Raw genomic sequence first — 25,347 nt, 5'->3', positions numbered from 1 at the left:
AGGCTGCTTACAAGAGATCAGATCGCGGATTTCATAATTCCGTTCGAAAATTGATCATTTATGGCTAATAGCGATATTAACACTTTAAGAAAATTGAAATAATTAGCAATTTACCAAACAAATTAGATATGTTCTATTGTGAGTAATCTTATTTGACTGAATTGAAGGCATTGATGCCAAAATAAGCTGACCCTGAGACAAACAATAAAATGATAAAAACGGTCGATCTGTGAGGGAGCAGCTTAAAGGTTTATTCTATATTTCAGCTCTTAAAATGCATGGTTGTCATGAATTAAAATGCACCAGCAAATAATTGCCTTAACTAGCTTGAATTGAAAAACAAAATCGAGTTTCAAACTTCCGACTTGTAAGCATTATATTACATGATTCAGCTTCGGAGCTGAAAGATTAAGTTTTGCTTTGATATTTGTCATATGTTAAGACTTATTTAAAGATAACACTGCTTGGATATAATTATGAAGGAACTACTGACGTGTTTTATTCTTGGTAAGAAATGTTATAAATTATTTGAAAATTACATTTTACTTTTTCTCTAATTGGTGAACAAAGTGTTTCAATCCAAGTTTTCTGAACATTTGTAAAAGATATCGCAAAAAAAACACAAAACGCTATGGAAAATAATGTCACATTGTTAACGGGTGTAAGACGGGAGTATTATAGAAATATAGATTCGACCTTATGGACGGGGAGGGGGGGGGGGCGTTTGTTAAGTCCGCGCTGTGATTCGATGAGCTTTTGTCCGATCACCACAAAACTAAGAAAAAGGATATTTGAATATACAGATTATATCGACAATGTGCGAAAAAAACGCTCATTTTAAAATTATATGCATTGAACTCGTTAAATTATACAAGCATCTTTTCCCGCGCTGTGCCATGAGGAGCTTTCGTCCGATCACCACAGTACTTGGACAATATGCGTATCTAGACAGAACATATCGACCAGGTTCAATGACAAGCCATGTCGTATAAGTTACCTGAGAGTGATATGTATTGAACTGATTACATTAGGCGACTATAAATTAGTTGCTAGAATATCATCCCCGCCCACCACCTCATTTTACCGCCGCCTCTTAGACTTAATTGATTCAAATATAAAAGTGTTGAATTCGGGTCTGTATTCGCGATTTTGTCCGGTACTGTCCGGTACTGTCCGACACTGTACGGGAACGGCGTTATTCATTCGCGTCGGTGTCGATGTAAACATTCACATGCAAAAATGAAATATTACGATCATGTTCGTGGTTCGTCTAGAAACACATGTATATGGTCCCTTATGCAATCAGAAAGAGCATGAACATATATTTAACTGTGAAACAGTCATCTATATAAACTTGAAAAATAAAAAATAAAGTAAATAAAATGTTACCCCCCCCCCCCCCCAACCCATTTAAAAATGGGATGAAAATCCAGCAATTAATCCATATTGGCCTTCCACACACGTTGCTGTCCGCGATGTATCTCAAGGAGCTTCTGTTCGATCATCATCAACTTTGCCGCTCTTCTTCTTAAACATATACAGTTGAAGCCCGTTCGTTCAAACTCCTTTCGCTCGATTTCGTCGTTGGCTCGAACTGCATGTAAAGGACCGAATTTTGTCTACTGAATGTAAGCATTCACGCTTGGCTCGAAAATCCCCAAGGCTCGAGGTATTTTCGCCGATCCCTAGGAGCTCGATCCAACGGGGTTCGACGGTATGTAGCCTTATTTTTGGTGTTTATCAACGTCTAACATCAACACAAAAATAACATGAGGTATGGCAAGTCAAAGATCTGCAATCAGTAAACAAAACTCCTTAATTTAAAATAAAACCAAAGGCTGCCTTTCCCCGTTTAGTCGATTTCGAGAAAAACAAACTTGCAAGCGCAATCAACTTCAAGGGCCATTGTTAAGTCGAGAGGCATGCCAATAAAACATGAATCACGTTCTATGCCGAATGTTAAAGGTACATAATATAGGGTCATGCATTTTAATTATTAATTCATTTGACATGCAGGATCAAAACAAATAAAAGCACATGATTTGTGTAAGGATTAATAACTGTTATCAATATTTTGGTGCTTTTATAACTTTGGAATTTTTGGCCACTAACTATTAATTAAAACAAAACACATTTATACAGGCTATTTTTGTTTGGTTTGTAGACAAATCATATGACATTTTGTGATTTTTTCTTGTTTCTACTAATAAAGTCAAATGATTTAAACATGATTATGCATTAAAACTATGATTTTTTTTACCCCAAACTTTATTGTGCGCCTTTAACAAGGAAATATTATCGCAGCGCAAAATTTTCAAAAGCAATTTATAAACTTCATTATGTATACCTCGTAATTATAACACTGCTTTTCAAGTCACATTTTTAAGGGCTCTCAAATTACAACTATCCCCAATAATAGCATTCCGTATGTATGGTGGCATACTTCTGCCACCAGATAACCATATAACTAACTAGTTAATTAACTAGTAACGTAACTAGCTAACCAAATAATTAACTAGTTAGTTAAGTGATTAACTAGTTACGTAACTAGTTAATCACTTACCAGTTAGCGATATATTTATGATAAGTGGTAGGTGGTTAACTAGTTACGTTACTAGTTAACTACATAACTAACTAGTTATTTAAGTGATTAACTAGTTACTTAACTAATTAACTACATAACTAACTAGTTATTTAAGTGATTAACTAGTTACGTAACTAGTTAACCAGTTATCACTTATCTATAAATAGCATTGTTTTGCTCCATGGCATTGATACACAGTCACACTTTAGTCGTGTGTATTTTCGTGTATTGTATGTATGTATATGTTTATTGCATGAAAACATTATACAACGTTTTTAGCAAAAACAAACAGTGAATGGAGAAAAGTACATGTACATGTACATTGAAAATTTTCAAGAGTATAAACAAACAGGAAAGATGTAACATCCTGCGACAATTGAATAAATGTTAGTAACATTAACAGTAAACATTTGTAGGCATTATCATAAATATAAAAAAAGACGTTTAATTTAATAAAGAGTGTCTACGCTGAGTAGCAAAGAAAATAAATTTTGACAAATTGTATATTGTTGTTCTATGATTACTATTCATAATATTTTCAAATGTGTTAATATTAGGCCAGTGACAGTAGTATGGTTTAAAAAATTTAACTCTTAGGTCTCTATATTTTGGGCAGACAAGTAGAAAATGATATTCTGATTCTATCTGATTCATGTTGCATAGTGTTGGTATACCTGCCAATCTCAATACCCAATCTGTGAGAGGAAATTCTAAATCTTGCTAAAGCATGTCGGAATTTGTATTCATGAATTACATCTAAATATTTTTCTCGTATAAAAGTGTGCTTAAAAATAGCATACGTTCTTAGTCTAGGCGACTTATTTATCTCAGAATACCAGCTTTGGCAATACTTATCCATTATTCTCCTCTTAATTACTTCTAGTGTGTAAATATCTATAGACTCATTTATCCAAATATCGGAGAAGCCGTACTCGTTCAAAATAGTTTTAACTTGAGAAGCCCAATTTTTATTTTTGTATGTCTTATTGTCGAAATCGTCCCTTCGTAGAAGCTTATATGTGCGTTTAACGAGACTGTTGTCCTTAAGTGAAATAACCTTATTCCAATATTTAATTAAATTAACTTTTCTGTAAATAGAAAGAGGAACCCTTCCTAATTCACCGTACAAAGCACTGAGATTCGTCGATTTTTTAGCTCCCAAAATATAACGCAAAAACCTCACATGAATCATTTCTATATCCGTTGCGGGATTCATTCCCCATATTTCCGAGCAAAAATTCAGAATAGAGCCTACTAAAACATCAAACAATTTTACTTTTTGATGAATAGGTAATTCAACGGTATTAAATATCTGGTATAGCTTAATAAGAGAAAACGATGCGTGCTCTGCAATCATTTTTTGAGACCTGTTGAAATTGCCGTTCTTAAAAAGGTTTATTCCCAAATATTTAAATGAATTAACGACTTCTATAGGTTCATTGTAGATATACAAGTTCACATGCGTGGCCCTCCCGTTTTCGAATATCATAGCTTTAGTTTTTGATACATTTATTTTTAGTCCCCAAGCGTTGCAGTAGGTTTCAACGTCGTGTAACATTTTTCTAAGACTTTCAGGAGATTTAGCAAAGAGCACCATATCGTCGGCATAGAATAGAAGAAAAAGTTTGATATCTTCCAAAGTAATTATTCCGGGTAAATCTGAGTTAATATTGTTAATTAGGTCATTAATGAAAAACATTGCCAAAAGAGGCGAACTGGGATCCCCCTGTTTAACACCAAGTCCGGTCGTTTCAAAGAAGGGGGACAACGACGATTGGTATCTGACGCACGATTTGACACAGTTATACATCGCTTGAAGAGCTTTAACAAAGTGGTCGCTTACATTTTCAGTTAACAACTTCTGCCATAGAAAGGTGTGGTCAATTCGGTCAAAAAATTGCTGATAATCAATAAACACACAGTATAATTTTTCCTTCTCACTCAGAGTCTTCATAATGATCGAATGTAGGATAAATATACAGTCTGAGATTGATTTGCCCTTTTGGAAACCAAATTGATTTTCTGTAAGTTTTTCATTTTGTACAGACCACTTGGTTAACCTGTTAAGTAGGATTTGCGAGTAAATCTTAGCTATTATGCTAATAAGGGTGATATCTCTATAGTTTTTAGCCTCGTTTGCATCTCTTTTTTTGAAAACGGGTGCAATTATACCCCTACCCCACGATGCAGGGTATTCATGATTAAGAAATATATGATTATACAATGATTTCATAAATGGAAGAATTATATCTATTGACGCTTTAAAGATTTCGGCTGGTATCTGATCAATGCCTGCACATTTATTATTATTTTGGGACATAATGGCGTTTCTTATTTCCGTTTCATTTATTTCCGTGTCGAGTAATACATCTCGAGCCGTGTTAGAACTGTTAGGGTCTGCGTATCTCGGAGTATTATTTGGATGTGAAACGCCGTCGCCGGCCAAGTTTTTGAAATGAGTATACAGGTCATCCAATGTTAAAGTATCCGCAAGTACATTCGTTTTGCGAGATCTCACTTTTATTTTTTTCCAGAACTGTCTTGGATTTTTTGATGCCAAGTTATTTATCTTTATACCTTCTTCTCTTCGAAATTTCATAAATGCCTTCTTTTTGGTTTTATTATATCTAGAGCGCGCTGCAATAAAGTTTGTTCTATTATCGTCAGTCTTATTTCTATTATATATATTCCTCCGACGCTTAAATTCTCGTTTGTCATCAAAACATTCCTTATTAAACCAACCTTTGTTTGATTGTTTATATGTACTTTTAGATTTTCCCACGGTCTTGCCAAATATCGTGTCCGCGGTAGTAAACAATAGATCAGAGAATTCGTTTACTACGCTCTCTACCGGCTCAGTGTGCAATGACGCGGAAAGGTGCAATAATACAATAGTCATCGCAGACATTAGACGAAGTCTTTGGGGGAATTAACCACCATCTTCAGTTGATGGGTGTGATTCCATCTGCAATAGTATTCTAAAATTAATTCACAAAAACAAGAGGAAATTTATATAAATGAAGTTTTGTGTTCAAACAAACGACCCGGTCAATAATTGCCTCACCTGGTCGACAACTACCGACACACCTGGATATTCTTTGCACATTATAATTGAAGATTAATGAGCGGTCCTTTGATGTATGCTATCCTTAACGTAATGCATGGCCGTTCGCAGGATGTGAAAATGTGGGGGTGCGATTTTCGGCAAATAGGGGTCCCAAGAGGCGGTTGCCACTTTGTCAGGAGTATGGCGGACAAAGCCCCCGTTGGCTTTTTACGTTGAATATGATGAGAAAACACACTCATCAGGGGGCGGCTTTCTAAACAATTTCACGATGAAGAGAGAAAATATTTGTTAAATTTGGATAAGCCTATCTGTAGGGTCTTTGACTATAATACAAGTAGGTACATAGAAGGTTTCACATTGTAGGTCCCATTTGACCTCTCGCTCTCCCGTGTGCATATAAAAAGCCCTTTCGTATGTAAATGCACGAGCGAGTGCAGACAGCAAGAATCTTCGATCTATAGCCTATATGTCATGTATGATATACTTCCCGCGCAGATGCGGAAGAAGGATTATGGTACAGTACAGGTATTCCAAATATTACGCAATATATATTTATAGATAAGTGATAACTGGTCAACTAGTTACGTAACTAGTTAACCACTTAACATTAAGCTGGTAAAATGATACAAGAATGGCAGTTGTAGGCACTAACATGAATTTATTTCCCGTTATGATCTTTTATTTATTGAAAAAAATAACTAGTTACGTAACTAGTTAAACACATAACTAACTAGTTAATTAAGTGGTTAACTAGTTACGTAACTAGTTAACCACTTAATTAACTAGTTAGTTATATGGTTATCTGGTGGCAGAAGTATGCCACCATACGTATGCAAATAATTATAACGAAGCTTATTGACAGATCAATGTTGAAATAAACCATGTCTCTTCAATATACCGTGAATTTTATTTAAAACATGCAGTAGAGCTTGTGGCAATATACAGTAAATTTTAATTAATACATGCAGTAGAGCTTGCGACAATGTACCGTAAAATTATTTAAAACATGCAGTCGAGCTTGCGGCAATGTAACGTAATTTTTATTTAAAAACATGCAGTAGAGCTTGCGGCAATGTACCGTTAATTTGATTTAAAACATGATGTCATAAAAGGGATCCGTCCTAGAGTTCAATGTCTCTATGTCAACTGTTTCTATGAAACTGCAGCGCATATAGCTCACGGAAGCTTTATACGGTATCCCCGTATATTGCTAACGTTAGCTGTTACACCAAACACACAATTACAGTAGGATATAACACAACAACTTGGATATAACGAACTATCCGACAAAACAAACCATAGCGATATGCGGAATTAGCATGCCTTTTGTTATCATATAGCTTCTTACGTCAAGAGCCATATGCGTTACGCCGATAGCTCACACGTTTTTAGCTCACACGTTTTTAGCTCACATATATAGCTCACACGTCTAAAGCTCACACATATATAATTCACACGTATATAGCTCACACGTATATAGCTCACAGGTATGTAACTTACACGTATATAACTCACACAAACATAGCTCACGCGTATATAGCTTACACTTATATAGCTTACACTTATAGAAAAGCTTAATGCGGAAAGGGCTTTACGCGGTCTTACAGGGCACAGAGCTCAAATATTGTGCATGTAGAACCAGTTTTAGGTCCTTTAGCCAAGTTTGTTTTGTAACATTGATCTTGCGTCAGGATTTGCATCGCCCATTGGCACATTGATGCACATTTTTTAAGACGTATAATAGTTGTATATGTTTTAAAGCAAATATACTAGCAATTTTCACTGAGGCACAGTGACTGATACTACCAAACCACTTGCGTATTGTATATAAGGAAGGTATCAATTGGTTTTCAGCTGTGCTGGTCAATCAAGCTCACAGCGCATGCTCCGCAACGTTAGGTGATGTCACTGCGGAACTAGCATCACTGGCCAACATCAGCACAGCAGACCCAACTGCGGCATACGATGGGTTAAACCAAACGTGCTCCAGGTATTTATTATTTCCAATAACAAATCTTATTTGTAAAGAGAAAATTCTGAAATAAAAATACAAATGCCACTTGCCAAATTCGGATTCTTGCCTTCAAGCTGCACTCTCACAGATTGACCCCCTTGAGCAACTTTTTATTATTTATTTGATGTCTTGGAATGAGCCAAATTTTACATTAATGTTTGAAAACCAGTGATATAATACTGCTGACAAAAGATCAGATCAGTTTTTCTTCTTCATATTAACGTTTATTGTTTCATGACTAAAAGCGTCACTAACGCTTTACGAAAAATGAGTTGTTCTGCATAAAACTTATTTTTTTTTTAACGTAAATATGATAACCTGCAATCTGATCTTTACTCAAAAATCTTATATCACTGGTTTGGGGACATTTACGCAAAAATGGGTTAATATCGAGACAAAAAAACAACAAAAACGAGTTGTCAAAACGGTCGGTCTGTGAGAGTACAGCTTGAAGTGAATTGGCAAACAAATGCTATCTATTGAAAAATCGAACCATGCGAACAAAACAGTCAACAGCATTCGTCTGCATATCGGACGAATTATATGTTTTTCAATTGAGTTTAAATGTATTTTGTGGACAATGTACCATAACAAATATCCGTTTCAATTCAGAAAAAAAAACCGTAAATTTTTATTTAGCTTTAATCTTATTCATACTTCTAAAAACGTTAAAGTAAGGCTTATATAGGTTACATGTGTATCTCTTAGCTACGACATACTTAGTTGTAGAAACGAAATGGTTTAGTCCTTGCCACGACACACAAAGTCGTGGGGAAAAGTTTGTACGTCGTGGCCACGACATAACTAAGCCACACGATACAAATAAAATCACACATTTCACCTTCATGTCACCGGTCAAATAATGTTTTTAAGAATTGATATAATAACAATCACTCCCAAGGATAGTCGATTTAGTTATGCACATTTTAGCTTGAACAAAAAGCGTAACTCCTCGGACTGCACATGGGAAGAGTTGGACGCCCTCATCGACATAAGGATTCACCTCCTGACAGCCCGCCCGGAGTTGCAGGTCTTTGCACCGGCCTTCCGGAATTTACGTACTCTCTGTGGTAAGCAACGAACAAACCACCGACTTATTTCCATTGCCCTATGATGCAGGTAAAAAACATAGCCCCTACTTTCTTTTATTACAATGTGTTGTAAAAACACAACATAACCCCCACTTTCTTTCATTACTAGGTGTTGTTGGTAACACAACATAGCCCCCACACTCTTCATTACTATGTGTTTTTGGTAACACAACATAGCCACCACTTTCTTTCATTACTATGTGTTGTTGGTAACACAACATAGCCCCCACTTTCTTTCATTACTAGGTGTTGTTGGTAACACAACATAACCCCCACTTCCTTTCATTACTTTGTGTTGTTGGTAACACAGCATAACCCCCACTTTCTTTCATTACTATGTGTTGTTGGTAACACAACATAACCCCCACATTCTTTCATTACTAGGTGTTGTTGGTAACATAACATATCCCCCTCTTTCTTTCATTACTATCTGTTGTTGGTAACACAACATAGCCCCCACTTACTTTCATAACTTTGTGTTGTTGGTAACACAACATAGCCCCCCACTTTCTTTTATTACTAGGTATTGTTGGTAACACAACATAGCCCCCACTTCCTTTCATTACTATGTGATGTTGGTAACACAACATAGCCCCCACTTTCTTTCATTACTTTGTGTTGTTGGTAACACAATATAACCCCCACTTTCTTTCATTACTATGTGTTGTTGGTAACACAATATAACCCCCACTTTCTTTCATTACTATGTGTTGTTGGTAACACAACATAGCCCACACTTTCTTTTATTACTTTGTGTTGTTGGAAACACAACATAACCCCCAACTTTCTTTCATTACTATGTGTTGTTGGTAACACAACATAACCCCCACTTTCTTTCATTACTAGGTGTTGTTGGTAACACAACATAGCCCCCCACTTTATTTCATTACTATGTGTTGTTGGTAACACAACATAACCCCCAACTTTCTTTCATTACTATGTGTTGTTGGTAACACAACATAACCCCCACTTTCTTTCAGTACTATGTGTTGTTGGTAACACAACATAACCCCCCACTTTCTTTCATTACTATGTGTTGTTGGTAACACAACATAACCCCCACTTTCTTTCATTACTATGTGTTGTTGGTAACACAACATAACCCCCACTTTCTTTCATTACTATGTGTTGTTGGTAACACAACATAACCCCCACTTTCTTTCAGTACTAGGTGTTGTTGGTAACACAACATAGCCCCCCCCCCACTTTCTTTCATTACTATGTGTTGTTGGTAACACAACATAACCCCCACTTTCTTTCAGTACTAGGTGCTGTTGGTAACACAACATAGCCCCCACTTTCATTCATTGCTAGGTGTTTTTGGTAACACAACATAGCCACCACTTTCTTTCATTACTAGGTGTTGTTGGAAACACAACATAACCCCCACTTTCTTTCAGTACTAGGTGTTGTTGGTAACACAACATAGCCCCCACTTCCTTTCATTACTTTGTGTTGTTGGAAACACAACATAACCCCCCACTTTCTTTCATTACTATGTGTTGTTGGTAACACAACATAACCCCCACTTTCTTTCAGTACTAGGTGTTGTTGGTAACACAACATAGCCCCAAGTTTCTTTCATTACTAGGTGTTGTTGGAAACACAACATAACCTCCACTTTCTTTCAGTACTAGGTGTTGTTGGTAACACAACATAGACCCCACTTTCTTTCATTACTTTTTGTTGTTGGAAACACAACATAACCCCCCACTTTCTTCAGTAATGTGTTGTTGGTAACACAACATGGCACCCACTTTCTTTCATTACTATGTGTTGTTGGTAACACAACATAGCCCCCACTTTCTTTCTTTACTATGTGTTGTTGGTAACACAACATAGCCCCCACTTTCTTTCTTTACTATGTGTTGTTGGTAACACAACACAGCCCCCACTTTCTTTCATTACTAGATGTTGTTGGCAACACAACACAGCCCCCACTTTCTTTCTTTACTATGTGTTGTTGGTAACACAACATAGCCCCTTTTTCTTTCATTACTATGTGTTGATGGTAACACAACATAGCCCCCACTTTCTTTCTTTACTATGTGTTGTTGGTAACACAATAACGCCTCCCACTTTCTTTCTTTACTATGTGTTGTTGGTAACACAACATAGCCCCCACTTTCTTTCATTACTATGTGTTGTTGGTGACACAACATAGCCCCCACTTTTTTCTTTACTATGTGTTGTCGGTAACACAACATAGCCCCCACTTTCTTTCTTTACCATGTATTGTTGGTAACACAACATAGCCCCCCACTTTCTTTCATTACTATGTGTTGTTGGTAACACAACATAGCCCCCACTTTCTTTCTTTACTATATGTCGTTGGTAACACAACATAGCCCCCCCACTTTCTTTCATTACTATGTTGTTTGTATCAAAACATAACCCCCACTTTTTTCATTACTATGTGTTGTTGGTAACACAACATAGCCCCCCACTTTCTTTCTTTACTATGTGCTGTTGGTAACACAACATAACCCCCCCACTTTTTTATTAATATATGTTGTTGGTAACACAACATAGCCCCCCACTTTCTTATTTACTATGTGTTGTTGGTAACACAACATAGCCCCCACTTTCTTTCTTTACTATGTGTTGTTGGTAACACAACATAGCCCCCACTTTCTTTCTTTACTATGTGTTGTTGGTAACACAACATAACCCCCACTTTCTTTCTTTACTATGTGTTGTTGGTAACACAACATAGCCCCCACTTTCTTTCTTTACTATGTGTTGTTGGTAACACAACATAGCCCCCACTTTCTTTCTTTACTATGTGTTGTTGGTAACACAACATAGCCCCCCACTTTCTTACATAACTATGTGTTGTTGGTAACACAACATAACCCGCACTTTCTTCCATTACTATGTGTTGTTGGTAACACAACATAACCCCAACTTTCTTTCTTTACTATGTGTTGTTGGTAACACAACATAGCCCCCACTTTCTTTCATTACTATGTGTTGTTGGTAACACAACATAGCCCCCACTTTCTTTCTTTACTATGTGTTGTTGGTAACACAACATAGCCCCCACTTTCTTTCATTACTATGTGTTGTTGATATCACAACATAATCCCCACTTTGTTTCTTTACTATGTGTTGTTGGTGACACAACATAACCCCAACTTTCTTTCTTTACTATGTGTTGTTGGTGACACAACATAGCCCCCGCTTTCTTTCTTTACTATGTGTTGTTGGTAACACAACATAGCCCCCACTTTCTTTCATTACTATGTGTTGTTGGTATCACAACATAATCCCCACTTTCTTTCATTACTATGTGTTGTTGGCAACACAACACAGCCCCCACTTTCTTTCATTACTATGTGTTGTTGGTAACACAACATAACCCCCACTTTCTTTCATTGCTACATGTATGTGTTGTTGGTAACACAACATAGCCCCCACTTTCTTTCATTACTATGTGTTGTTGGTAACACAACATAGCCCCCACTTTCTTTACTATGTGTTGTTGGTAACACAACATAGCCCCCACTTTCTTTCTTTACTATGTGTTGTTGGTAACACAACATAGCCCCCACTTTCTTTCTTTACTATGTGTTGTTGGTAACACAACATAGCCCCCACTTTCTTTCTTTACTATGTGTTGTTGGTAACACAACATAGCCCCCACTTTCTTTCTTTACTATGTGTTGTTGGTAACACAACATAGCCCCCACTTTCTTTCTTTACTATGTGTTGTTGGTAACACAACATAACCCCCCACTTTCTTTCTTTACTATGTGTTGTTGGTAACACAACATAGCCCCCACTTTCTTTCATTACTATGTGTTGTTGGTAACACAACATAGCCCCCACTTTCTTTCATTACTATGTGTTGTTGGTAACACAACATAACCCCCCACTTTCTTTCATTACTATGTGTTGTTGGTAACACAACATAGCCCCCACTTTCTTTCATTACTATGTGTTGTTGGTAACACAACATAACCCCCCACTTTCTTTCATTACTATGTGTTGTTGGTAACACAACATAGCCCCCACTTTCTTTCTTTACTATGTGTTGTTGGTAACACAACATAACCCCCACTTTCTTTCTTTACTATGTGTTGTTGGTAACACAACATAGCCCCCACTTTCTTTCAGTACTAGGTGTTGTTGGTAACACAACATAGCCCCCCCCCCACTTTCTTTCATTACTATGTGTTGTTGGTAACACAACATAACCCCCACTTTCTTTCAGTACTAGGTGCTGTTGGTAACACAACATAGCCCCCACTTTCTTTCATTGCTAGGTGTTGTTGGTAACACAACATAGCCACCACTTTCTTTCATTACTAGGTGTTGTTGGAAACACAACATAACCCCCACTTTCTTTCAGTACTAGGTGTTGTTGGTAACACAACATAGCCCCCACTTCCTTTCATTACTTTGTGTTGTTGGAAACACAACATAACCCCCCAAGTTTCTTTCATTACTAGGTGTTGTTGGAAACACAACATAACCTCCACTTTCTTTCAGTACTAGGTGTTGTTGGTAACACAACATAGACCCCACTTTCTTTCATTACTTTTTGTTGTTGGAAACACAACATAACCCCCCACTTTCTTTCTTTAATGTGTTGTTGGTAACACAACATAGCCCCCACTTTCTTTCTTTACTATGTGTTGTTGGTAACACAACATAGCCCCCACTTTCTTTCTTTACTATGTGTTGTTGGTAACACAACATAGCCCCCACTTTCTTTCTTTACTATGTGTTGTTGGTAACACAACATAACCCCCACTTTCTTTTATTACTACATGTATGTGATGTTGGTAACACAACATAGCCCCCACTTTCTTTCTTTACTATGTGTTGTTGGTAACACAACATAGCCCCCACTTTCTTTCTTTACTATGTGTTGTTGGTAACACAACATAACCCCCACTTTCTTTCTTTACTACATGTATGTGTTGTTGGTAACACAACATAGCCCCCCCCCCGCCCCCCCCAACTTTCTTTTATTACTACATGTATGTGATGTTGGTAACATAACATAGCCCCCACTTTCTTTCATTACTATGTGTTGTTGGTAACACAACATAACCCCCCACTTTCTTTTATTACTACATGTATGTGATGTTGGTAACACAACATACCCCCCCCCCCAACTTTCTTTTATTACTACATGTATGTGATGTTGGTAACATAACATAGCCCCCACTTTCTTTCATTACTATGTGTTGTTGGTAACACAATATAACCCCCCACTTTCTTTTATTACTACATGTATGTGTTGTTGGTAACACAACATACCCCCCCCAACTTTCTTTTATTACTACATGTATGTGATGTTGGTAACACAACATAACCCCCACTTTCTTTCATTACTATGTGTTGTTGGTAACACAACATAACCCCCACTTTCTTTCATTACTATGTGTTGTTGGTAACACAACATAGCCCCCACTTTCTTTCATTACTATGTGTTGTTGGTAACACAACATAGCCCCCACTTTCTTTCATTACTATGTGTTGTTGGTAACACAACATAACCCCCCACTTTCTTTTATTACTACATGTATGTGTTGTTGGTAACACAACATACCCCCCCCCCCCCAACTTTCTTTTATTACTACATGTATGTGATGTTGGTAACACAACATAACCCCCACTTTCTTTCATTACTATGTGTTGTTGGTAACACAACATAACCCCCACTTTCTTTCATTACTATGTGTTGTTGGTAACATAACAACGCCCCCACTTTCTTTCATTACTATGTGTTGTTGGTAACACAACATAACCCCCACTTTCTTTCATTACTATGTGTTGTTGGTAACACAACATAGCCCCCACTTTCTTTCATTACTATGTGTTGTTGGTAACACAACATAGCCCCCACTTTCTTTCATTACTTTGTGTTGTTGGTAACACAACATAACCCCCCACTTTCTTTTATTACTACATGTATGTGTTGTTGGTAACACAACATACCCCCCCCCCCAACTTTCTTTTATTACTACATGTATGTGATGTTGGTAACACAACATAACCCCCACTTTCTTTCATTACTATGTGTTGTTGGTAACACAACATAACCCCCACTTTCTTTCATTACTATGTGTTGTTGGTAACACAACATATCCCCCACTTTCTTTCATTACTATGTGTTGTTGGTAACACAACATAACCCCCACTTTCTTTCATTACTATGTGTTGTTGGTAACACAACATAACCCCCCACTTTCTTTCATTACTATGTGTTGTTGGTAACACAACATAACCCCCACTTTCTTTCATTACTATGTGTTGTTGGTAACACAACATAACCCCCACTTTCTTTCATTACTATGTGTTGTTGGTAACACAACATAACCCCCACTTTCTTTCATTACTATGTGTTGTTGGTAACACAACATAACCCCCCACTTTCTTTCATTACTATGTGTTGTTGGTAACACAACATAACCCCCACTTTCTTTCATTACTATGTGTTGTTGGTAACACAACATAACCCCCACTTTCTTTCATTACTATGTGTTGTTGGTAACACAACATATCCCCCACTTTCTTTCATTACTATGTGTTGTTGGTAACACAACATAACCCCCACTTTCTTTCATTACTATGTGTTGTTGGTAACACAACATAACCCCCACTTTCTTTCATTACTATGTGTTGTTGGTAACACAACATAACCCCCACTTTCTTTCTTTACTATGTGTTGTTGGTAACACAACATAACCCCCACTTTCTTTCTTTACTATGTGTTGTTGGTAACACAACATAGCCCCCACTTTCTTTCATTACTATGTGTTGTTGGTAACACAACATAACCCCCACTTTCTTTCTTTACTATGTGTTGTTGGTAACACAACATAGCCCCCACTTTCTTTTATTACTTCATGTTGTTGGTAACAAAACAACGCCTCCAGTTTCTTTATTACTATGTGTTATTGGTGACACAACATAGCCCCACTTCCTTCAATTTGTAAATATTGAAGGTAAGAAAATCTCCCCCCCCCCCCTAATATTTTTTAGATTACAAAACATAACCCCGATATCTTCCAATACTCAATGTCGTAGGAAACTTATCCGAACCCCTACTCAACATCAAATTCAGTAATGTGTTGTTGGTAACACAACATAGCCCCCGCTTTCTTTCATTACTATGTGTTGTTGGTAACACAACATAGCCCCCACTTTCTTTCTTTACTATGTGTTGTTGGTAACACAACATAGCCCCCACTTTCTTTTATTACTTCATGTTGTTGGTAACAAAACAACGCCTCCAGTTTCTTTATTACTATGTGTTATTGGTGACACAACATAGCCCCACTTCCTTCAATTTGTAAATATTGAAGGTAAGAAAATCTCCCCCCCCCCCTAATATTTTTTAGATTACAAAACATAACCCCGATATCTTCCAATACTCAATGTCGTAGGAAACTTATCCGAACCCCTACTCAACATCGTAAGTAACAACAACTGATTTAAATCAGTTCAACGTTTCTTTCCGATTTGAACCTTGAACCACGACAGAACAACTCACAAATGAGAATTAAAAATATAAATTCTTAAAAATGCGACTCAAATCTTCGAGAAATCTGTGTCAGTGTGTTTACAGCACCAGTAATGATATAAATTTCACAGTTTAAATACTATGTTAATTTTGAAAAATTGAGTAGTTTATTTTTATCTGAACTATCTGAAGGGATATACCTTAAACACTATCCCCACAGTTGACAACTGCTACCGCCCTTGGCTAGGGGCTATGACCATCAAGCCCCATATAAACAACGCAAACTTCTACCTGACCGTACGCGCGGGAACAGGGTATCAGTCATGCAGTACCGTAGAAATAAGGGAGACAATTCCGTGTGTTCAGGTAAGGTTTAACTCAAACTCAGTGATCTTGCCTGGTTACATTACTAAATTATGCATTTATGAAAAATATTGATTACTGATATTGTAACCGTGTATTTAATAACAGAAAGCGCAAAAATATCAAATGATAGGTGAATGCTAAACGATTTATTTTGGTCAACTATAGTCTCATAAGTTAGAAATACCGTGTTTTCTGCAACTTTCTTTCAAATTAAACTCAGTATCCTTCATGAGAATCATTGTTTATGACATTTGTTCATCCTTTCTGGTAATTATAAACAATTTTATGAACTGTGGTAAATCAAATGTGGGAGTAAGAGTGCATCTTTAAGTTTTTTCAGATGATATTAAGTTATTTTACCACATGACCAGTGAGATGATTTACTTAAGAAAATGACTAATGTTAGGATATGGATTAAGACGTCCTACGCATACCGACCCTGTGGAAGATGTACAAAAAATGTAGAATTCAATATATTTGACGCCACGTTACGCATCTTACCCCCCACCCCCTCCCACTGGGAGCCGTGCCACCGTGCTAGAAGACGTTCATTTAGTGATTTTACATCGTAGAATATTTACCTATTTAAACTAACGGTCTTATTAACTGTTAACCCCCAGGGAATGACACCGCCCTGCTACAAGACGACCGCCGTTAAAAACTGCACGTTCGCCGACGGGCTGTACCGGGAGGTTGCAAACATCTCGTACATATGTCATCTCCCCGACACGTTGTAAGTACAACTAGTAGAAAACCACTCTCTCGCGCAACATCTCGTACATATATCATCTCCCCGACACGTTGTAAGTACAACTAGTAGAATACCACTCTCTCGCGCAACATCTCGCACATATGTCATCGTCCCGACACGTTGTAAGTATAGCTAGTAGAAAACCACTCTCTCGCGCAACATCTCGCACATATGTCATCTCCCCGACACGTTGTAAGTATAGCTAGTAGAAAACCACACTCTCGCGCAACATCTCGTACATATGTCATCTCCCCGACACGTTGTAAGTATAGCTGGTAGAATACCACTCTCTCGCGCAACATCTCGTACATATGTCATCTCCCCGACACGTTGTAAGTACAACTAGTAGAATACCACTCTCTCGCGCAACATCTCGTACATATGTCATCTCCCCGACACGTTGTAAGTATAGCTAGTAGAATACCACTCTCTCGCGCAACATCTGATACATAGGTCATCTCCACGACACGTTGTAAGTATAGCTAGTAGAATACCACTCTCTCGCGCAACATCTCGTACATATGTCATCTCCCCGACACGTTGTAAGTATAGCTAGTAGAAAACCACTCTCTCGCGCAACATCTCGTACATATGTCATCTTCCCGACACGTTGTAAGTATAGCTGGTAGAAAACCACTCTCTCGCGCAACATCTCGTACATATGTCATCTCCCCGACACGTTGTAAGTACAGCTAGTAGAATACCACTCTCTCGCGCAACATCTCGTACATATGTCATCTCCCCGACACGTTGTAAGTACAGCTAGTAGAATACCACTCTCTCGCGCAACATCTCGTACATATGTCATCTCCCCGACACGTTGTAAGTACAGCTAGTAGAATACCACTCTCTCGCGCAACATCTCGTACATATGTCATCTCCCCGACACGTTGTAAGTACAGCTAGTAGAATACCACTCTCTCGCGCAACATCTCGTACATATGTCATCTCCCCGACACGTTGTAAGTACAGCTAGTAGAAAACCACTCTCTCGCGCAACATCTCGTACATATGTCATCTCCCCGACACGTTGTAAGTATAGCTAGTAGAATACCACTCTCTCGCGCAACATCTCGTACATATGTCATCTCCCCGACACGTTGTAAGTACAGCTAGTAGAATACCACTCTCTCGCGCAACATCTCGTACATATGTCATCTCCCCGACACGTTGTAAGTATAGCTAGTAGAATACCACTCTCTCGCGCAACATCTCGTACATATGTCATCTCCCCGACACGTTGTAAGTATAGCTAGTAGAATACCACTCTCTCGCGCAACATCTCGTACATATGTCATCTCCCCGACACGTTGTAAGTATAGCTGGTAGAAAACCACACTCTCGCGCAACATCTCGTACATATGTCATCTCCCCGACACGTTGTAAGTATAGCTAGTAGAATACCACTCTCTCGCGCAACATCTCGTACATATGTCATCTCCCCGACACGTTGTAAGTATAGCTAGTAGAAAACCACTCTCTCGCGCAACATCTCGTACATATGTCATCTCCCCGACACGTTGTAAGTACAACTAGTTGAAAGCCAGTCTCTCTCTCTCCCGCAGAAATCAGCCTTCGTATGTAGTTATTATAACTTAGTGAAAATTTCAAAATATTTAAAGCTGCACTCTAACATATTGAACGTTTTGACAACTTTTTTTATTTTTTTGTCTTGGAACGAGCCATTTTTGAAAATTTCAAAATATTTAAAGCTGCACTCTAACAGATTGAACGTTTTGACAACTTTTTTTATTTTTTTTGTCTTGGAACGAGCCATTTTTGGCGAAAACCAGTTATATAAGACTGCTAAGAAAAAAGCAGATCGCAGATTTTTATATTTAAATTCAAAAATTGATGTTTTATGCATTTTTCTTAAACCTTTAGTAAGCCATAAAACATTAATATTCGACCAGAAATATGAAAATCTACTCTCTTTTTTTCAGCAGTCTTGTATCACTGGTTTGCAGATATTTACGCAAAAAAAATGCTTTTTCCAAGACAAAAAAAAAATAAAAAAGTTGTAAAAATGGTATATATGTGAGAGTGCAGCTTTAACAATGAATTTTGAAATACCATATATTTCTATCAAATTATTATTATTATTGATATGCAATTTTCTTCTTGCATATTTTAATATTTTTTGTGCTAAAACATCGTTAGTTTTCTTCAAAATTAAACTTAAGCCTGTTAAGCTTTAGAAGTTTCGAGAAATCGGGGTCTGAAGTGTTTATTGTATTTTTACGACAACTTGGTTTAGACTACTATGAGTATAACTGTTTTTCAGTTTCAATACCTGTCTTCTCAATTGCAAAAATACATTATGAAGCTAGTTACATACGATTCGAATCTGATGTACAAGCAGACAAATAACAGTGCACTTTTTCTTGCATACCGGACGTGTGTTTCCGGTCATGTGACCCCTGCTGGAATATAAGTATCCATCATGTGTTTCCGGACGGTTTACAATGTCAGAAATATTTACATTTAACTGCACTTCAAGTAGATCGCGTGGTTAAACACAATGACTGAAATCTTGGAAATTTTAATTACTTATGCAATAATACACTTCATTGGCATTCAATTTACTAAGTAATACATCAAACACGTTAAAACACTACACTACCATACTGAAAATTATACGAACTACTTCTACTGATGTACCGGCATACATCCGAGGTCGTTTTTTATGGAAAATGGCCGAGGTGTTCCAAATGCCATATTTTAAGGCTAAACAGAGTAGCATCCCCTTTTTCAGTTTCGATATGGCCACGGAGGTGATATCAGGCTGGGTCAAGTGTAAGGCAAACGTAACTGATAAGCCTTTCGGAGATGCTGTGGACTATGACCGTTTCACATTGACTAGCCTGCTCGCCTTAAAGATGGACAGTTGTAACAAAATACGCACAGGTACAATATGAACGATTATTTGTTAAAACTCAAAACGGAATTTCATAACGATGTTTTTCTTCAGTCGTGTTTTGAGTAGCTTGCATTGTTATTCATACAAACATTTTAGGTATAAGAATAAAACTAAGTATAACTATTCGATTAATCAATTAATTGATCGATCAATCGATCGAGTTATTGATTCACTAGCGAGTCAAGCGGTTTGGAGTACTCGTAAAATTGTCTTAATTCGGCTTTCAAACTGATATGGAGAAAAGTATTCAAATACTTTACTTAAATGATCAAGCAAAGACAAAATGTAGTCAAAATGTTCTTTACGGAGGTCCCCAAAACTCCCCATATCACGTTAAGACCTTGTTGTTTCGGTTCATGGAGGAAGCGTCGAACGTCTTATATTGCATCAACCACTAAATGCACCCCTTATCCTGAAAACGCCTACAAGATTATTGCATTATTTTAAACTCGATTGGATATGTTTACCTTGAATCATAAGCGTAGCATTTGATGGACATGTTCACAAAGATACTCGTTGTCTTCTCCTCCCTGTTTTTAGATGGGTTGTCTTGCAAGTTCCTCCAGTCCAGCAGTCCGGAGTTCAAGCTGTGTATGAGTAACGCCCAGCGTGACTACACCGCCATCAGCGACAGTGACAAGGACATGGCGGATCTGAGATGCAGGTACGTGGTTGTTAGGCCAATATCAATAATTTGCTAGATTTCCATCCATTATCCTTTTAAATAGGGGCGAGGTAATACATTTTTTAATTACCTAAGATGACTGTTTCACCGTGTTCACGCTCTTTCTTATTGCACTATGGACCATATACATTTGTTTCTAGACGAACCACGAACATATTCGTAACAATTATCCTTTTTCACATGTGAATGTTATACATACACACCGTAGGTATAAATAAACCCCGTTCCCGGACAGTACCGGGCGTTCCCGGACAGTACCGGGCGTTCCCGGACAGTACCGGGCGTTCCCGGACAGTACCGGGCGTTCCCGGACAGTACCGGACGTTCCCGGACAGTACCGAACATTCCCGGACAGTACCGGACCGATACGCAAATACAGACCCTAGTTCAACATTTTTATTTGAGTCAATAAAGTTTAAGGGCGGCGGAATATAAAGAGACGTCGGGCGGGGATGAAAATCTAGCAATTAATTAACAGTTTCCTAATTAAAGTTGCTAGAGTTCCTGGATCTATATTCACTAACGCCTTAAGTGTGAGTTTGACCCTCAAAACTGCACATCTTGATTTTCCAGTAAAATAATGATGTAAAAAAAAGCATTGGTGTTAAAAACTGCGGTGTATGTTATATATATTTATGTATGACTAGTTTTACTTCAATATATTCGCCTTTTGGCAACAGGAGTGATATTTATGACTTTTTTTATTATTAAATTTCATGTTTTTGAGTCTAAGTCTCAAACTCAGACTGAAGGTTTGACTGCATATGGGCCCTGTTGTTATGACAAAATCGTGAGAATTCCCGTTTAAGGTATTTGGGTCATTCGTTTACATATTCCTTGTATTTTTATCTACAATCTCGGTTTCAAAGACTGCAGCAATTATAATATTTGTGTTTTCAGATGCATTACTGTGAAAACAATTTTGGCCCAAAAGCAAGAACAGGTCCCTTTAAATAGCTCCTAGGTACCAACACACTACTAGGATTCTTGACGAAAATTATAACCTCGGTCGACCACATGTTTACTGTTGCTGACTGTATCCAAACACCGTTAGTCTAGTGTCAGTTACACCTGGCAATTTAGCTTGTCCTGTACAATTCTACGGAATGCCGTTAGGGCCATCGCCTATGTCAAATGTCGCGTTTTCACCATCGTAGTTTCATGATTTCGCGTTTTCATCATCGTACTATCGAGTATGGCGTTTCAGATCAACACATTCATAGGCGATGACACTAACGACATTCCGTACAATCCATATAGGTAGCAGTATCAGTCAGGAAAGGTGAAGTTCTTCATCCCAATAAAATTACGTCATAAATGCTAGGTCGTAAAGCAACATTTTATTTCAAATGATGACTTAAAACAAAGATAAATTTTCTTTTTCTTCACCATTTGAAATAAAACAAAGGCTTTATGCTTTCTATGTTTCTATGTTTTCTCAAACACTTCGACAAACCTGTTTCAAAAATATTGTTGACATTCAGGTAGCAGTGGTGTGGAAATGTTTGTCAAAGTGTTCAAGAAAAGTTATATAATTTAATATGGTGATAAATTGTAAAGTTATCTTTGTTTAAAGTCTTCATTCGAAGCAAATTATCTCATTCCGACTTATCATTTGTGTCGTAATTTATCACGTGGTATACAATCACTGATCAATGACTTATACTTCCGCCTATGGTACAATCTACTAAAAATCTTATTATTGAAAGTCAACCTGTTAGAGGTTGTATATATGGTCTCAGATCTGGTTCTGAACTACGAATATATATTAGTCCAATAGTTTTCCATAAATATAGGACTCAGCATTTTATTTACAGAACGTCCATCAAATATTCAAAAGAGGAAAAATGCATAATACAAATTATTGATCAGTACTTTCAGGCGCGTAGCTATGGTCAATTTGGGATTATGCAGATCAATGCCTAACCCCTTCACCCCCTACCCCTCTTTGGTTTTCATTTCAATTTCGGGTTTCTTTGGTATGACAAAAACTTTGACCTGTCAAAATATTATTACGCTAATGCGTATTTGTCAGCTTGACTTTTGATTTTGAATGTTTTCCAGACGAAATAGCTGTGCCGACGAGTTTATCACCGAATGCAACGTGAACGAAAGTAAGGAGAACGTATCCAGGATCTATATGTTGGCTGCAAACATACGTAATGGTCACGTGTTCGACTTGTACTGCGACGCATGTGCGAACATCATGGCGTCCGCTTACGTCATCATGGCTTCCCTTCTGATATTCTGGACATTATAGAGATATATCTACATCTAACATCGAATAATGTTTAACGCAAAGAAAAATAAACCCAGACCTTTTATTTTGCTTCAAAAGTTAGATATAGTTTAGAATTATATCTACATAACTATATATATACGTTATTTTAAATGTTTATATATGAGACCTGGAAGTTTCCAAACTTGCAGAAAAGAAAATGTTTAAAAACTTTAAAAATACAAAATTATAAACTGAATTATAAACGTGTGCTTGCTCTTAAAAATTGGAACAATATCATGTTTGTTCGCCTGAAGTACTATTAACTATTTGAACTTCATCATGTTTGCACGTCTGCAGCGTACTATTACTATTTCAACTTCATCATGTATGCTTGTCTGCAGCGTACTATTAACTATTTGAACTTCATCATGTATGCACGTCTGCAGCGTACTATTACTATTTCAACTTCATCATGTATGCTTGTCTCCAGCGTACGATTAACTGTTTCAACTTCATGATTGCTCGTCTGCAGCATACTATTAACTTTTTGAACTTCATGTTTGCTCGTCTGAAGCGTACTAATAACTATTTGAACTTCATCATGTATGCACGCCTGCAGCGTACTATTAACTATTTGAACATCATCATGTTGACACGTCTGCAGCGTACTATTGACTATTTGAACTTCATCATATTTGCTCATCTGCAGCGTACTATTTACTTTTTGAACTAAATCATGTATACACGTCTGCAGCGTTCTATTAACTATTTGAACTTTATCATGTAAGCTCGTCTGCTGCGTACTCTTTATCATGCTTGCAACACTTTCAATGTAAAGTGGATGTCGAGAGAAAGCTCTCTTTATAAAAGTTACTGGCTTTGTATGTTTGTACAAAAAACACGGTTTTCATTTCCTTTGGTATTTTAGTTAATAATTCAATTCTATACTCTTTTTCTTATCATTCAAATAAACGATGTTTTTTCGATAATCATGTCTTTTATATACTCATATGCCCATCATCATCATCATCATCATCATCATCATCATCATCATCATCATCATCATCATCATCATCATCATCATCATCATCATCATCATCATCACCATCATCATCATCATCATCATCATCATCATCATCATCATCGTCATCATCATCATCATCATCATCACCACCACCACCACCACCAACACCACCAACTACACCATCTCCACCACCACCACCACCAACACCACCATTAGCGTCGCCGTCGGCAACGGCATCATCATCAACATCATCATTATCAATGCGTGCTCTCTCCATTACTGACATATACTCATTCATATTTTATAAAATATTCATAGGTCAACTGCTCTTTTCAAATGTTTCAAATACTTCAAAATATCAATTTATCAACTCTTATCTCCAGACAGGACACTTTTTTGTAAACTTCAACTTGAACAGTTTCAAGGGTGGATCGACCCTTATCAAACAAAACAACTAGTATGAAGTTATTGTAACATACTTCCTGATGTTTTAAAGACTGTTTTCATTAATTTCTTTTATTGTTTAGCTAATAGAAAGTTTTTTATTTGTTTATAACAACTGTTTTTGAATAATAAAGTTTAACCATTCAGAGTTAAGCTGTTGGCCTTGAGCATAATACATTTTAAACGATGTCATAAATAACATGGAAACACTTACTATAATGCAACGTCAGGCGGTTGCATATGATTTGTCATTAGATCTGTGGCCCGATCAACGCGAACCTGTTACCGGATTTACAACTAACTCTATATCAAATCTGTGACAATTGAATAACGAATCGTAAATATCATGCCTCCCACTTATGCACATACGGATGTTTTCCCCTCGGAGGTGAGGGCGGGGGCGGGGGTTAGTACACACGCACGCACGCACGCACGCACGCACGCACGCACGCACGCACGCACGCACGCACGCACACGCACACGCACACGCACACGCACAGCAGGAGAGAATGTAATATATTTGTATATCATTTCATATACAGTTTTGATGACGTAGGAACATATAATGCCACGTATTACACAGGATGTCGTAAGCACCAATGTTGTCACTGACATTTTATAAGCCCCCACCCCGCCTTATTAAGTCACAACATATCGTTAAGATCGTGTGATACACAACCGTCGACCATTCTAACTTTCA

At 37.4% G+C, this 25,347-nt stretch overlaps 1 protein-coding gene across 1 annotated transcript; it reads left to right on the top strand.

Moving 5' to 3' along the window:
- Positions 1-348: 348 nt before the first annotated feature.
- LOC128219554 (uncharacterized) lies at positions 349-24,791 on the top strand. Its single transcript, XM_052927375.1, has 8 exons — positions 349-507; positions 7,506-7,641; positions 8,596-8,735; positions 16,457-16,602; positions 17,223-17,335; positions 20,109-20,260; positions 20,814-20,937; positions 23,023-24,791. Exons 1-8 carry the CDS (start codon positions 477-479, stop codon positions 23,216-23,218), a joined length of 1,038 nt encoding a protein of 345 aa, XP_052783335.1. The 5' UTR covers positions 349-476; the 3' UTR covers positions 23,219-24,791.
- The last annotated feature ends 556 nt before the right edge of the window (positions 24,792-25,347 follow it).

This window comes from Mya arenaria, chromosome 15 (genome assembly GCF_026914265.1).
Source record: "Mya arenaria isolate MELC-2E11 chromosome 15, ASM2691426v1".
NCBI lineage: Eukaryota > Metazoa > Mollusca > Bivalvia > Myida > Myidae > Mya > Mya arenaria.
Note: the sequence above shows the minus strand (reverse complement) of the source record. Positions and strands in the feature narration are given on the sequence as shown.

Coding starts and splice junctions, on each gene's coding strand:
- LOC128219554 (XM_052927375.1), top strand. CDS start 477: ATGAAGGAACTACTGACGTGTTTTATTCTTG. Junction 8,736..16,456: donor GAATTTACGTACTCTCTGTG/GTAAGCAACGAA, acceptor CTATCCCCACAG/TTGACAACTGCTACCGCCCT. Junction 17,336..20,108: donor TGTCATCTCCCCGACACGTT/GTAAGTACAACT, acceptor CCCCTTTTTCAG/TTTCGATATGGCCACGGAGG.